General features: G+C 35.8%; 1 protein-coding gene across 24 annotated transcripts in view; it reads right to left on the reverse strand.

Moving 5' to 3' along the window:
- Fas3 (fasciclin 3) overlaps positions 1 to 17,500 on the reverse strand; it is a 671,991-nt gene that overhangs the window by 24,126 nt on the left and 630,365 nt on the right. For 3 of the 24 annotated variants that reach the window (XM_070138511.1, XM_070138524.1, XM_070138514.1), the window contains 10 exons: positions 10,613 to 10,755; positions 10,198 to 10,372; positions 9,884 to 10,068; positions 9,625 to 9,757; positions 9,291 to 9,481; positions 9,037 to 9,184; positions 7,800 to 7,892; positions 6,873 to 6,980; positions 3,411 to 3,462; positions 1 to 54 (listed from right to left, as the gene is read on the reverse strand). The exon at positions 1 to 54 is cut by the window's left edge and continues 52 nt beyond it. In XM_070138511.1, coding sequence (XP_069994612.1) covers positions 1 to 54; positions 3,411 to 3,462; positions 6,873 to 6,980; positions 7,800 to 7,892; positions 9,037 to 9,184; positions 9,291 to 9,481; positions 9,625 to 9,757; positions 9,884 to 10,068; positions 10,198 to 10,372; positions 10,613 to 10,755 — 1,282 coding nt within the window. Of the gene's footprint in view, positions 55 to 3,410; positions 3,463 to 3,689; positions 5,290 to 6,872; positions 6,981 to 7,799; positions 7,893 to 9,036; positions 9,185 to 9,290; positions 9,482 to 9,624; positions 9,758 to 9,883; positions 10,069 to 10,197; positions 10,373 to 10,612; positions 10,756 to 13,627; positions 13,680 to 16,405; positions 16,476 to 16,987; positions 17,475 to 17,500 lie in introns of those variants that run through there. The other 21 variants (XM_070138520.1, XM_070138526.1, XM_070138519.1 and 18 more) reach the window with 17 other exon arrangements.

Here is a 17,500-nt window from a genome sequence, read left to right on the forward strand (position 1 = left end):
TTGAGGTTGGCAGCGCGTGTAGTGTTTGCCCCTCTTGCACTCTCAGTGTCGCTGCTGAAACAAGCATGCATCAGTAAGAGGTCAGTGTCAGTGCAAGACAGTGCAGAGGTGATGAGCTAGAAGATGATCTATATCTTCTGAGTTCTCCCGAGTTATTGAGAAATTAATTACACAAAACAAGAAAAAGTAATGGTAATTATCTTCTTGTGTATACTAGAAAAGGGGTGAATTTTAAGTATTTTATGTATACATGCAAATAAGTGTGTTATGATAAATCAATGAATGATAAATCAATGAAAGTATAAAATAGAGGTTATATTATTTTCTGAAAATGTTATTCTACTTTTCTTTAATTCAAGTTTATATAGGGTTCCTTATATTATTTAAAAGATTTTGTTAATACTCTTTTAACTCTATTGTTCAGATCCATTGAGTTAAAACTCTCACTATTAATGAAAAACATGATACTGAATTTGAAGATACTACAGGCTATTTAAATAACTTTTTCCTTACCTTATTCATAAGTTACTGATGAGAATAAAATACTAATTATACAGATATAATGATAAGGGTAATTACAGCAGAACTAATCTATACTATTTGGGAGCCATCTGTAAATTTACAAGTTATCCAAAGCAGACAGCTTAGTTAAATATTTTCAGTATTTCTTATTCTTTATCTGAAGTAATACACCCCTGACTTTGTTTTGAACCAAGTGATTTGGAACCTATGAAATTAGACTGGATCTGTCATTGCTGATTCTCAGTTTTACTACAGGAACAAAATATTACCAGATACATCATATGTAAACTAGAAACACTGGATCTAATAAACACTGTTCTACATGATGAGGACAGTATCTTGAAAATCGTGATAACAGCTGACCATTTTGTATCATACTGCTATTAAGCACTTGCTGCTGGAGATGGCATATGTACATGCCATGCCCACTATATGTTTAATTTTGTAATTCCTTGTACATATAGATGGCTCCACAAGTACTAAGTCACCACTGAGCCAATCATGTTTACTCTTTTCCTTGTTTTTCAATAACATTTTTTAGGATTTAATACTGCTGTTAGTAATGTCAATAAAAATATAGTAATTATAATGTTTATAACAAAAAAATGTCAATATTGATAGCATTTGTAAAAAAACCATTTTCCTGCTATTTCAAGGAAAGGTGAGGTCACATGATCTACTAATTGACTCCTTTGTGGATAAGAACTGGCAGAGCCATCAATGTACAGACGCATTTAACAAATTAATACCGAAGTGAACGCAATATTTTCCTGTCAGCATTGGGTTAACAAGCAAATGATGAATAGTACTACAAATGAGGATGAATACTTTCACATCATTCAGATGATGTTAATTATCAATCTTGCATTTACATTAGTTTGTCAACATCTGCTACAAACATTGTTCCTAATAACTCGCAATATAAAAATTATACATAACAAGCAGCATTGTTGTACAAATCCCAAATTCTCACTTGGTAATATTAAGGTAATTGTAAATTAGGTATTATCAATGTCTTGGAAAAAAAAAAATCCTAGTTGGCAATGGTCAGCTTTTATTATTCTTTTCTCTCTCTCCTTTAAAGAAAACAAACTAAGAAAACACTTTAAAATACATTGCACAGACTGACAGGAGTGAAAGTGAAGAGGAGTTTTTTGATGTAAATATATTTATCAGAAATGGATGCACTGAGGTAATACATAATGGCTAAATAAATAACTGTAAAAAAAAAAAATAATAATAATAAATAAATAAAAAATCTGCTTTTACAAATGATTACTGTACTATACTATAAACATCTGCCGAAATATTCAATTTGGGTTCAACAGGATCAATGGAAGTGGTGCTAGTGAACTCTTTCAAGTTATTTTTAAAATCACATTTGTGTAATACTTTTTCAGCAAGAAAAAAATTGCTGGCCATGATTTCCATATTACTAATAACAAAACAGCAAAGGTAATTCACTGTACATGTACAGCTACACAGATAGATCATTAAAAAATCATACAAAACATTCTGACACAAGCAGTGATACCTTTAGAAATTAAGTTGTTAACACTATGAAACAGTTGGTATCCCTAGTTTTCCAATCACTCACGGGTATCTGTGGCTAATCTGAATATTCCATCCTTTACAGGAATAAAATCATCTCAGTGAATCATAAGAATTCCAGGACAACTATTTGAGGCATGAATCTGAAGGAGACATTTGAAACCCAAAATACCAACCCTTTTATAACATAAGGGTCTGTTCTTTATTGAATGTTTCAACACCCCTCCAAAAGAGTTTTCTGTGTAGCTGCACAACCAATCAGTTGGGTCTTTTTGCTTAGCAACAGAGTTATTACAATTTCTCTACATCCCTCTCCTACCTCTTCCACCTTCTCTCTCCATCTCTTTCTACCTCTCTACTTCTATCCCCCCCCTCTCCATTTCTTTCTACCTCTACCCCCCCTCTCTCCATCTCTTCCTACCTCTCTACCTCTACCCCCCCTCTCTCCATCTCTTCCTACCTCTCTACTTCTATCCCCCCTCTCCATTTCCATTTCTTTCTACCTCTTCCCTTCCCCCTCTCTCCATCTCTTCCTACCTCTACCCCCCCTCTCTCCATTTCTTTCTACCTCTCTACCTCTGCCTCCCCTCTCTCCATCTCTTTCTAGCTCTACTTCTATCCCCCTTTCTTTTTCTCTCTTTTTATAACTCTACTCTCTTTACCCCTCTCTTCATACCCCTACCCCTCTTTTCCCACCTCTAATCCCCCCCCTAAGTATATGAATCTTTCATTGCTACTCACTACATTAAAATTTATCTCATACAATTTTACTTTTGGATACTTGTTTTAATTTACTGTTACTATTCAAGGTGTCTTGATTCTCAATACTATGCAAAACATTACTATATAAAATATTTAATTCATACTTGTTTTATCTATTAAAGTAAATAAGGCAGACTTTTTAAAATGAAGGGGAGCTCATTTTATAAAGACTGGGAAGTATGGACATATATGAAACCTGGCTTTTGAGTTATTATAATATATCTAATCTATGGTATTTATCCTTCACATTGCCTGCATTAATTCATCTTTGTTTCTTCAAGCTATATTAGCAAGGTTTTCTTCACTGATGTAGTTTACTTCCTTGACTGAACTTTTTCACAAGTCCTGATTATTCAATAGAAAATAATATCTTTTATACATTTCAATCTTTGTTCTTTGATATTTACAATAAGAGGTTTGTCTATTGCATCTATCTCCATTTCTGGGTATACACCTTTAAAGTCAGTTTAGAATACTGTACAGTTAACATCATTATAATAACCCAAGCCACAGTAAATAGTTAAGGAAGTAATTGTTAGTACACTACAGACATAAAATCACAACCAGTTACTTACTGTTCTTCTTTGGTTTCCTTGCCTTCCTCAGGATCAGGGGTGACTACAGGAGCTGAGCAAGGTGTAAGATTGTTTGTTTCATCAGTTTATCAGTGTAAAAAATATAGATATATTTGATATATAAATAAGTATTTTTGAAATGCATTTAAAATTGATTTAATTGTAACTGAAAGTCATACTAAAGCAGTCATGCAACAAAACAGTGGCAGGTAAATATACATTCCATATTCCCAACTACAGGTAGATACATCATGAGAGGAATTTCAATAAACAAAAAAATTCCATTTAACATTTATTAAAAGTCTTATAATAGTTTACTTAAAATTACATGGGTAAAAACATTGAATACGGTAATATGAATAAAGTTTTGATCGACCACAACAATGATCACACTCAGCAAATGGTACCGTGATTCAAATCTACACAAACCCACATATTACAAGAATTTTATGTATAAAGGCAGTAACTTGTGGTGTTACATAGATAGTATCCTGGTTGGACAGCTTCTGCTTTCATTGCTGATGCTTTACAAATAAACTGAGCTTTATAATATGGCCAATACTGAGTCAAAATAACAATAGATCCCCTTGCAGAAAATCCCACTTTTCTAGTAGTTGTCAGCACTTTACTGATACCAATGAATATTCCCCCCACTTTTCCATTTCAGCAGAACAGAAAACATTTTATTTACAAAAAGTTGTGACCAATATAAAGCTTCCCCCCAAAAAGCCTGGTTTTGTCTCAAAAAGGACAGAGTTCATAAGTTCTCCATCTTATTATGAGGATGAAGGACTAGATCATCCTGGTCTAAGTGGCAGCACAACAAAATATCTATAGATGGAGACAACAGGAAGGTACATAGGCTGGGCAAAATGGTTTAAGAAGAGGCACATAATCTAGAATTAAACCACCTGCCAAACATCCCTGTTATCTACTTCTATGTGCTTCGTTTTCTGGTGCACACTGCAATGAAAAAAATATAAATAAAATACACCCACAGGGCTTGTCTAAATAGATGATTAACCATTTAAGACTGTACATCATTGGCTGTACAGAGCTAGGCCCTCAAAACTGAACCTTGGCTCTTGTCACAGAACAAGTAAAGCTGTGTGACCTGTGATGTCTAAAATGGAATGATATAAACAGCACATCTATTATTCAATAATAAGGACTGGCATCATCAAATGTTGCAGCTCATGCTAATCAGTGACAGTGTACACAAACACACATCACAAGTCAGTGTATAAATACAACCCATTCTTCAAACACTGATTAGCAGCCATCCTTAAAGGTTAACCACATGACCCCAGAAGAGTTTTACATCATTTCTAAGGCACAATAACTAACAGTTGTATAGCATGAATTTTGTGTCTTTCAATAAGAATATATCACCTGAGAAACCTTTTAAGAAACTAATTTTTTCTTGAATTTATTGCAATACACTTGCTAGTTAAGGTGATTTTGGGAGAATAATACCATTCAAAGACATTAAGCATGACTGTCAAAACACTTTGACATTTCCTTCATAAAAATATACATACACACATACAAACAACTGATCTGGAGCCTGTGCTATTACTAATTTTCCTGAATGTGTCCAGGTCCTCTACAATTCAGAAACATGTGCACTGAGCTTTGATGGTCTCTTTCAATCATTCAGAAATTTTATCCATTACTGTTCACACATCTGTATTCTTTTTTTCATTGTTGATTTCCTCCACTTGTGTTTGCTCAACATTTCCATTGCCATTAGCTACAGTGCCGTCAGTCTTCCCGTTGACGTGGTCGGTGGAGGCCTTGACAGCATCGTTGGCTGTGCCATTATCTGTTTCGTTGCGTTCTGCATCTCCGATGTAGGCTTTACTCTCGGCACGTGGGGCTGTGGCAGACCGGGCCAAGGGTTAGTGAGGCAAGTGTTGTTGTGCAAAAGGATGTTGGAAAGGAGGGTTGGATATAGCCACGTACTTCACAATCAAAATATGCCATACATGTCTAAAAGTCTATGAAATAGAATCTAGAGAGAATTTGGGGAAATCACAAAGACAAACTGCAAAACTATCTTGGTCAAAAAAATTTATATTTCAAGAATGCTTTGAAAATTGTCCATATAACATATAAAAGAATAAAGTCAATTATCTAAAATATTAACTTACATATCAATTAATGTATTACACTGTGATAGCATGTCAAGCAAAATAAATAAGCTGCAGGCTACCTAAAAATGTCTTTGTACTAAAAGTAAAAATCTGCAAACAAAGAGAATGCCAAACAAACAAAACAGCAGACATAGTAAACTTAGCTAAAGCTAAAACAATACGTTCATAAGCCAGTTAAATATAGAGTTGCTGAAGTAAACCGAAAAAATGCAAATTTAACCAAAAGCTAAAGTCTGAAAAAATATAAACCAAGTTATTTACTATAAAAATATAATTTGTACCCTGCACCAGAACGTCCCACTTCCCGACTCCACAGAAGATTATGGTAACCCACGCTTTGTTGAAGGACGAGCTGAAATTTACAAGAAATTGAACTTGTCCTTCAAACAGCCTGAGGTTAACATTTATTTTCTTTAATTTCCCCCAAAGAGATCTGAATCCAAAACAGTGAAAATAAAAAGGAGGATGAAGTAAGGGGAAACGGAAGCCAATGTCTTGCCAGCCAAAACACTTGCCTTTCACAGCCCTAACTCTTGACCTTGGCAGAAGCCAGGGTCCAACACAGGTGAGCCATTCCACAGGTTACAGTGGGATGCTTGGAATTAGTGCCAAGCATTTTTTCATTTTGAAATAATTCATTCTCATGATGTATCTACTGAATTTGCCATAGTGGTATACAATAGGAGTGATTTGTCATGCATGTCATGCAAGTGGTTTGGCTTTTGTACTTCAAACATTTCACTTTAAAAAATTAAAGATGAATCCACATTTAATGTGCACAACAGAAATTTCAAACATTCAGATCTACTTATTTGACCAAACCACATGAAGTTGGAAAGTAAATAGGGTTGAAAATAAAATAAAATATATTATAGCTAAAATTAGGAATGTATTTCAGTTTACACAAATATGAGTAAATAACAGTAAAGCTAAAGCTAATGCTAAATTGCTTTTAGCTGTTCCACATGCAGGACTCCTCACATGAAAATTGGTGCATTTCATTAACTGCCACATAAGCATTATACAGTCATCAATTTTTCACATATCAAATACCTTGAGATACAACAAACATCTGTATCAATTGTACAGTGGTGCTATGGCTGCATCATTGCACGGCTGACAGATTGAGAGAATAGTGGAAAATGATGAGAGTATAAATACCATAGAATGGGCAATTTCTTTTACTCTTAAGGAAGGTGTTCATGCACTTTTGTGGTGATGCCATAAGTTCATTCACAGCCCATGGTTCCAAATACCCATATTCCATACTAACATCACATCAAGAACATTGTGTGTTGGTACTTACCAAAGCAGAACATCTGGCGGTACCGTGCGTAACCTGCAGCTGCAACGGCAGCAACAATAACCAGCACAACAATCACAATGCCTGCGACCGCTCCTCCGCTCAGGGTATCTATTCAAGAGAAATTATGATTAATTACTTAACAACAACTTTTCCTTCACTGGCATTCATTCCATTAAATGTGTGGCTTCGAGAATTATCTAATTAGTGGTAAGATTATGGTCACTTTCATAAACATATATCCCACATTAAGTTAACATAAATGTCAGTCAGTGCTAACTTGGCAAATTACAAAAGCAAAGCATTTGAACTACAACATTTAACAAAATTAAGGCAAAATGAACTTACTGCATTCATAGATGTAGACAGGAAGGCCAGAAAAAGAAAAGAACATAGAACCACATGCAGAATTCAAATCATGCATTAGACATTTAACTCCATGCCTTAAAAATTCACCTCTCTCTTGCTGATTCGCAGATCTTCAAAAACCATATTTATACCATATCATAATGTCCCTGTGAACTATAGCTTCATATAATAAAATCTATATACATCATCTGATGTGAAAGTACAGAAATTAAAGAAATTAGAGGATAGAACCTTGGAAGAAAGTATTAACAGCTAAAAGAAGACATGCTGCATTTGTTAGTCCATGACCAGAAAACATGAGGGAAGGTTAAGTAGTCCACTGCTCCTCCACATCATAAGACCCCAGGAGACCAGTTAGGTTTCTTTGTTATCAAATCATATAGACTTGTGGAGTAGCGAGTCAAGGATCTGTTAGAAAGTCAGTTAGTATCAAGATGATTAGTTAACACGAAGATTATTAGTGAAGTCAGCAGCAGGAAGTGTCCGAGAATGGCAGAAGTAACATTACGAGAGAACAAGGCAACTGGCTCGGCGAGTAGGGACGTTAGCACCCTGACTTACTTGACATCGTATCATCATCGAAAACAATACCTTCAGACACTGAATATTCTGTGGATGGATTTTTGTCATGGTCGCGAGTTTCTGAGTCACCATCTAAGGGAGAAACAAGACACACACTGAGGTTACATCACAATGAAAGTACAGTGATGCAAAAACCATGATTTGGTACTAGAAGGCTTTTGGGAGAACAGAGGAAATAGCAGAAGACCTATATTAACAGGGAGGTTGTCTTGATTCCAATGAGAATATTTTGATGTGGAGTTGTTAAATCCATATTTCCAAACTAACCACACTTGGTCTCCATAGCTCCCTTCCCCCAACCCTTGTCTTTTGTTCTGAGTGCCTGATCCCATCAACAGAAGTCTGTCACCTGTTTCTCTATGGTCATTCTTTTATTTCATTTTATTATTTTTTCTTTTTTTTGGTCATGGAGTAAGCTTGTGAGTTAAAGCAAAGGCAGTGGTTACCATAACATACTGTATTATGGATAGCAGTGATAGGTGTTATGAATTTAAAAGCTTCAAATACTAAATGAAAGAAAAGATGCACAAGTGTCAGTGATTGCACAAATGAAGCCATATAGTGCAAATGTAGTTGTACAAGTGTTCTGTGGTTTTAAATAATCACTCACTGGTTTCCTTTAAAATAGGTCTGTAAATGCATCGCTCTTGCCATGTCTTAATTCTTAATTAAAGATTTTAAAAAATACATCAAACACAATTGATGAGAAATATGAAGATATAAGAATAAGGCTTGGCAAGAACTTTATACAAATACCGTTATTCCTCTGTTCTGAAAGAGAGAATAGGGGAAAAAAAGATAGGAAGATTAATAAACACAGTAACAAAAAAAGAAAACAAAAAATTACACCAAACCCAAAGCATAAAAAAAAAAAAATGTTAAAATAACTTCTTAATGGTTTAAGATTCCGTTGATGCACATAAAAACCCAAAACATGCAGCGAAGGTTATCAAGATGCAAAATTAGAAACACCAAATATTTAAAACCAGAAATAGGACACACAGTGATGCAATTTAAAAGGACAACATATACACATTCATTCACTTAGGTCCCTAGATGGCCACTTTATACAAATTTTAAACTGCCAACAAGTCATAACTATTTACTTATCTGAATTCTGACTGACTGTAATTGTTCAGCATTGTATCATCTCTTTTCTGAAAATAATCCACAGAACATTTTGAAAAAACAACACATTAGTTAACGTTCTCTTTACCTTTGGGAGCGTCATCCATTGATAGCCGCACTTTGTATGTCGTTTCTCCAATGTCATTCTCTACAACCAAGAGGTACCGTTGGTTTGCATCTTCCTCCTTGAACCCAGCAATCCTCAAGGTAGCAGTATACATTCCATTGCCTAATTCCTGATAAGAAAACAGTCATCAGTAAAGGATATATAGCTTTCAACATGTTCAGCATAAAGACAGCAAGCTATGAAGATTATCCAAATATGTTTTTCTAGACACATACCTCTATGTATGTCTCATAGCGATCTTTGGCGCCAGGGATCTCAATGGAGACAGCAATATTCTGGAAGCTGTCTCCATACCTCCACTCCTTCCTAATGGGTGGTGGGTTGGCTGAGAAATTCAACTTTACTTCATAGTCTGAGCCTGGACGAATCTGGTAGTAAGTGCTCACAGGCTTTTCAACTGGTTTGACTATAGGGGTAGAGAATACATTATTATAACTATGGGATACAAGAAAAAAAATTAATTATCTCACAAAATCATACAGGTTCCTTTGTATATTGGGAGGCAAATGAGCAGTATTAACTAAATTGGGAACAATGTACTATACTTACAGATAACATTCAAAGGAATGCTTTCATTCTCAGGCACAGTCAGAGTCTTGTGAGACACACTACACGTCAGCGTCATTCCATTTTCCATTGGCTCAAAGGTACGTCGCAGAGTTGATATGCTTTTGTACATGCCCTGGAAAGTAATTAGATTATTATCATCATCATTATATATATATATATTTTTTTCCGATTATGGTGGCATATCTATTCTTTTACGAAAATAAGTTTTTCTACTCTCAAGCTTTACACCACAACTTACTTCATTGTCGGTTGGTGTTTCTTCAGTTTCTGCCATGACAGTGACGTCCTTGTCTCCTAAGAACCAGCGAATACCCACAGCTGGTCTAGCTGCAGCAACCACACACTTCACTGGTGTCTCTTCCTCACTGGTTACTTCCAGAAGCTGACTGTTATCTACCTCTAAAACTGGGTATGTTGGCTTTACTGAAATTTAAAAATAAATAACATGTAGAGAGTACAATGATTTAGGCTGAGTAAAATACACAACACTTCTAAACTAATGAACCAAACAAATCATTTTAACAATTCTCAGTCGATCATTTAAATACTTACCAGTTACAATAACATTTTTTGTTCCTTCAAGTGAGTTTCCAGTGATGAACACTCTGCAAGTCCACATGCCATGTTGTTCAGTACTGACAGAATTTATGACAATTCCACATTCATTGCCTTCTGATACCTCTGGCTTACTCATTCCAGGATGGAAATTCCCATAAACATCTTCTACCTGTCACAACACAAACATGTTAGTTCTAACCAAATTTCTCTTGATCAGGAAAAAGATAAGTGTTGACAATTCCTGCATATCTTAAATTCACAACATTTATTTCTAAACAATCTCTTCAGTTTCCATAAAAATAAGCAAGTGTATTATTAAAATCAGACTTCAAATAACTGATCAGTATAACAATAATATGGGTGTTCCAGATACAACTTCTTGACCAAATGCACAAATGAAGTACTTTACCTGGATAGGCTTAGCTCCCTCAACCTCCCAGATGCAGTAGCGATACTCTCCTTTGAAGCCACAGTTCAAATCCAACCGTTCTCCTGGATTTACAACAATTTCTGAGTCATCGAAGGTCAACGAGACATCAGAACTCTGAACTCCTGAAAACATAACACAAAATTAATAACTTGTTTTCGCTGTGTATTCTATATAGCTAAATTAATTATATGCAAGTTGATGACAGATTTCTTTTTTTCTTTTTTTTTCACCCTTTCACATGTCACACTGATGAATGTATAGGTGAAACTTGAACTTTTTTGTTTTACAAGTTGATGGAGCCAAAGGAGTAGAGGGAGGGAGGTGGAGGCACAGTAAGAGTTATGTACAGATAAGGGCACACACCCACACACACTGAGTGAATAAATGTGTAGAACTGGAAAAAGTATGTGTACAGCTGTGCATTATGGATTTCATGATAACTCTACCTTCTAAAAATAAAGAAGCTCCTGGAAAATGCTGAATTCATCCATACATGACAGTATCCATTCACACATATCCCATTAAAACTCTCGCTGAACAACTGCCACTTTACATTCTATACCAATGCATTGACTCTCCACACCCATAATACCAAACTGGTTAAGCAACTTTCTAGTATCATCTGGTTAAAATTGGAATGCTAAACAAAGCATTTTAATATCTGACTTGCTTTTATTGACACAAAGGAAGCATTTTTTTTCTACTTCAAGCAATGTATGTTATAAAGCTAATGATATCTATAATGATGTTGGGTGAATCACAGTATCAAAGGGGTTTGCAAAAGTTATGTGAAAATCTATCACTGACTACCTTCACCATATGATGACTTGGTCACCTGTATCAAACTTTATTTGCCCCTAGCTACAAGATTAACAATGGATAGTTAAAGTATTATATATGTATTTGCATATGTGTATGCATGTACTCTATCACACATGCAATCACAGTTGTTTCAACTTCAGAAAGGATATGGTAAGAATAATAAAAAGTGCAAAAGCTCAGGGAAGGTAACCAAACTTTTAAAAACTATATGATGAGGCAAGCAGGCACAGTTCTTCTCTGAACATATGGCTAAGGGAAGAGGCCTCTCTGTTCAGGAAGAAGACAAGTAAAAGAGGAAAGAAAAATAAGTAGAAGTAAAGTAATTTGTTGCTTTGTACATTTTTTACATAGCAACCATACCTGTTTAAGACCAAATATTGTTGACGTCTTACACTATAGAAAATTTTTTATATTCCATCACAGAGTGGCCACTAATTCATAGAGGGTTATTATGCCGCAGTGTATCAATGACCATATATCTTACACATATTGCCTTTCTATTACTCCAGAGAAGTGAACTCCATATGGATTTTATCTATTTATTTTTTATTTTCTTATTTTCTATAAATTCATGTGAAGTTTCAGCCTTCCTGAAGACAATCATATGGAATAAAGAAATGTGGAAATCAACAAATCAAGACAGAATTTCTGATTACTGAAATTTTCGTTTGATCAATGGTATACTTTTTGCGTACACACACACACACATCATATCATGTATATATAAAAAAACTAATGGAAAGTAAGCAGTGGCAGCATATATATTTACCAAACATACTGCTATATATCTATTCTCAGCTATCTGCATGCATTCCTTATACACAACAATATCAAAGATTATAAAAAAATCTGCAGGACTCCCTCTTGAAAAAAACAAGCAGGAAAAATATGGTACAGTTTTTAACTAAGCAATGTAACACTAATTTAAACTACTGAAATAACTAACAAATTTAAGGCATTTAGAAGAACTTTTTAAAAACTTAACAATATTATCTTGTCTATGTCTTTGCAGACCTAAATATATGCACTGTATATTTCCAAGGTTAATTTACAAATAATTTTGAGAATGTTCTTTTTAAATGAACTTCTTGCATATCTACAGTGAAATAGCAATTAAAGGTTATGTATCAACCATTCTTATTCTTATACAAAGATTCATTAACAAAATCACACAACTTGGGCTCCATACTGTAATACCAACAAAGCTGCTACTCCTTATCAGATCCTGCACTATGAAATTCTAAAACTTCCTTTACCAAGGACAGGAAATAATGAAAGGTTGAATATTCCCAAGAAGAGTGATGACCCATGACAAGCATGTTTTATTGATGTCCTTGCTTTTATTTGTATATAGGGCCAAAAGTTAATGGTGATGGTGGTGGGACTGAGTGACAGAACCGTATTTAAGGAAAACAAGTACACTTTGTCATTATCTTAAAAATAGCTAGTTATATATTTGGTAAATAAAAGCTATTACCTCACATGCTGGGAATATTGGTAAGCAAAACAGGTCAATCTAGCTTGGCTTAACTTTTTCTGTCAACTCCAGTATACAATCAAGTTTGCCTCTTTGGCAATAGGTCCTTCACAAAGAATATGATAGAAATTTAAAAAATGGCTAGAGGTTCAGACTTCACAATCATTATAATGCCAGCAACAAAATCCCACACATTCAATATAACCAGCTATAAGTTTTTGATGATCAAAATAATAAAAATCTGAATTAATTCAGAATCACAAGCTTCAATAGTCAATCTTTAAAAAATAAATAAAGATTCACACACACACAGACACATATACATATACTGACAGATATAATGTGTGCTATTCATCACCCGAACTAAATCACAGGAATTTTACTGTCCATACACTAACAATACACTCAATTTATTGAAATAATGTGAAAGCAATACAATCTCTACTACAACTGATAAACAGAACGTCCCATTTCAATTCCTGAATTTGAAAGCCCTTTCCCTCTATGCATACTTATGTCTCATGTACCTAATGATGCATTCACAATTGCCAGACAGCAGAAAATTCGCAATAAGCACATGGGGGAGGGGGGAGGGGTAATGGGCAGTCCCCCATCAAGCACCAAGAAAGGGAAATCAAAATTGCTCCCATAAAATACTCTTTGGAGATATTGACCGGCATATAGGCTTTCCTTACCGAGATCGGAAGCGGCTGATGAAGACCCGGATGTCATGTAGGAACCTGCTGTTTCTTCCTTTCTCCCTCCCTCTCCTTTCCTCACTTATTTTCTCCCCTTTTTCCTGTCTCCTCCATAACTCTTTCCACCTATTTCCTCTCCTTCTGTGCCGCCCCCCCCTCGCAATGCAACTCACTCAATCTCCCATACTTTCACTAGTTCTGTCTTGCTCAAGGCTCGTCCTCTTCTTGCTCTTCGTGTCTTGAAGAACTTTGAGACTCAAGAGACTCGAGAGAATGACCCCATGTCCTCGTTTTACGAGCTAGCAAGATTAAGGATTGGCGTTTCCTTCCTTTCTTTTCCCGGCGGCAAGCTAATGTTTTCAATGAAGGACATTATAAGAAGTAAGTAAAAAAGTACATAAACTAAATATTTAAAGCTAAACCAAGCAAGAAAACACCCCCAATTCATCTTTATTGTCGTTTCAACAGTTTATGTGAACTAATGTCTTCATCACCAAATTGCCGGTTAATATCACAAACTAATATTTATCAGTGTTTTGCCAAAAAAGTTTTATTTTGCATATCCTTCGGACAAACTAAAAACGTTTTGGTGGCTTCAACAACGGTTAAAACTTGACAATTTTCAAATAACCGTATAACCACCTACAACCACTGCGCCAAATCTCGCGTGTGATTTCCGTAGATTTTTTTCGATGCGCTACCTATCTCGACTCCACACTAAATTCTAAAATATAGATCACAATTTTCTAGGCATCGAACTCCCCAGTTTTGTCTTCAAGGGTTATTTTCGCATACTAATTTACTGCGGTGAACATAGCCTGAGAAAGAATATGCCTAAAAAATGTCCAAACATAAAAAAAACTAACCCCATCGTTTAACAAACTATCCCATTATTCCAGAGGCGGAAGAATCTTACAAAAATGATCAAATTCCGAGTAGGAACCGATTACTCAAAGGAAATGTGAGTAAGGTCCTTAGGATGCCAAAATGGATTCCTTGTGAGTATCCTGGGCACGAAAGGAAAAGGTCACTAGAGGAAATACCAGTCAGGCATCCTCAACATTCCAGTCCTATTAGTATGCATGGCAACATCTATGGCAGTGTCCTACTGTCGAAAAATATAGCCGTAAACAATACAAATTTTACTTAAGTAAATAAATGACTAATAGGTCACCTTATAATAAGAGAAAGAACGAGAGAGAACAAGAGAAAGAAAGAACGAGAGAGACAACAAGAAAGAGAAAGAACGAGAGAGACAACAAGAAAGAGAAAGAACGAGAGGCAACAAGAAAGAGAAAGAACGAGAGAGACAACAAGAAAGAGAAAGAACGAGAGAGACAACAAGAAAGAGAAAGAACGAGAGAGACAACAAGAAAGAGAAAGAGAAAGAACGAGAGAGACAACAAGAAAGCGAAAGAGAAAGAACGAGAGAGACAACAAGAAAGAGAAAGGGAAAGAACGAGAGAGACAACAAGAAAGAGAAAGAACGAGAGAGACAACAAGAAAGAGAAAGAAAGAGAAAGAGAAACCCAAGAAAGAGAAAGAGAAAGAAAGAACGAGAAACAACAGGAAAGAAAAAGAATAAGAAAGAGGAAGAAAGAAAAAGAATAAGAAAGAGGAAAGAAAAAGAATAAGAAAGAGGAAGAAAGAAAAAGAACAAGAAAGAGGAAGAAAGAAAAAGAAAAAGAAAGAGGAAGAAAGAGAAAGAACAAGAAAGAGGAAGAAAGAAAAAGAACAAGAAAGAGGAAGAAAGAATAAGAATAAGAAAGAGGAAGAAAGAAAAAGAATAAGAAAGAGGAAGGAAGAAAAAGAATAAGAAAGAGGAAGGAAGAAAAAGAATAAGAAAGAGGAAGAAGCAACAAGAATAAGAAAGAGGAAGAAGCAACAAGAATAAGAAAGAGGAAGAAAGAAAAAGAATAAGAAAGAGGAAGAAAGAAAAAGAATAAGAAAGAGGAAGAAAGAAAAAGAACAAGAAAGAGAAAGAAAAAGAATAAGAAAGAGGAAGAAAGAAAAAGAATAAGAAAGAGGAAGAAAGAAAAAGAATAAGAAAGAGGAAGAAAGAAAGAATAAGAATAAGAAAGAGGAAGAAAGAAAGAATAAGAATAAGAAAGAGGAAGAAAGAAAGAATAAGAATAAGAAAGAGGAAGAAAGAAAGAATAAGAATAAGAAAGAAAGAAAGAAAAAGAATAAGACAGAGGAAGAAAAACAGAAAAAAATAAAAGAAAAAGAGAAAAAGAGATAGAAAAAGATAAAGAAAAAAGAAAAATAAGAAAAAAGGAAAGAAGAGAAAGATGAAATGGGCGAGGGACGGAGAAAGAAAACGAAAAAGCAAAGGAAAACCAGAAAAAAATGAAAATGGAAAGAAAATTAACGGAACGGTCATCTCAAAAAAGTTCAAATCCGTTTCTGATAAAGCAAGCTGTGATGTGGCATAAAACACAACAACCGTTCTCCTTCATTTCCTTACAGGATTCTACCACCTGCAAAGGATTCAAAAGCGTACACCACGTTTACATTTAAAAAAAGGGAACAGTGAACACGAATAACCGTTGAGGACTGAGAGTTGCGAGGTTTAAGAAGGCAACGTCCTTAAACCCGGGCATCGTGCCAAGAGAACCCACCTTCAAAACCTGCCATCGCCTACCATGATTCAAGTACCATACCCTCCCTCAAGAACGCCGTATTTGCACAGGCCAGGAACTCGATTAAGGTACTGATATACAAGTAGAATGTCTTAACTTGTCGCTGGGGACCAAAGCAACTTTGAACCGCTACCTCGTGGCCTTCCGGGTCCCGCACTCACAGGATTCGGCCAGCTACAGCCCGCCATCCTGCGGCACTCCTTTACATCATCTTACAAAGGTTGCAAACTTCAGTGATGGCCTTTGTCAAAATTAGCTCGGTAAGAATAACGTTATTACTTCGTAAGACAGACATTTTGATGCGCCTGTGTTCATCTTAATTTAACTATTTATCAAAAAGGAGTTAAAAGGAACCTTATACTTGAACAATTACCATAAGAAATCATATCTACAAATTGGTTGTTGTAAAAGCGGACGTGCAAACAACGATGGCAGGTAATGAAAGAACCTTATGCACTCGGCTCTTTCAACGGAATACATTACATGCGGTATCGACTACGGACCAAACTCGTGATGGCGCAGACATCAGACGTTAGTGATATTTAATGGAATGCAGCTATTTATAAATAAATTTATGACAAGGGATAACCTGGCATTTACTTCTCTGAAAACCAGAACTAAAATACCAATCCTATAACAGTTGACCCAACGGGCCAACCTACCCGTTCGCCCGTGAAGAAATCGATCGAATGGCTTCGAACGTCAAAATACTCACCGTTAAAGACAACATCACTGTTGTTTGGTTCATTTACGCTGTACTCTTGAGCAAGAGAGGCCGCCGCGAGTGCGAGGGCGACGCAGGCCACACGCACAAAGGAACACTTGCACATGGCCTGTTGAAGTCTCCGAGACACAACGTCACACAATTTAAAACCTTATCCCGCTCTGACACACGCGATCCCGACGGTCAACCGTACCACCACTACAACATGCACTCGTCCGGTTAATGGTTATAAAAACACTTCTTATCACAGCATCACAACCACTATCACTATCACAGCCGGTGGGAGCGGAGTCAGTACGGCCTCTCTCGGCGCGCGTTGCAGGTAGACTGAGCTCGACGGCGGCCGGCCAGGTACGACAGCGGCCTCGCCAACCCTCTCACCATTTAAATTCTCGCTAGTTTACGACTATTTCACGGCATCTGTATATTGCATTGATGGATATTCTCTTTATTGATGTATTTGATTATGGCTTAAAAGGTAGTGAAAATGATTTAGTGGACCAA

Source organism: Penaeus vannamei, chromosome 24, assembly GCF_042767895.1.
Source record: "Penaeus vannamei isolate JL-2024 chromosome 24, ASM4276789v1, whole genome shotgun sequence".
NCBI lineage: Eukaryota > Metazoa > Arthropoda > Malacostraca > Decapoda > Penaeidae > Penaeus > Penaeus vannamei.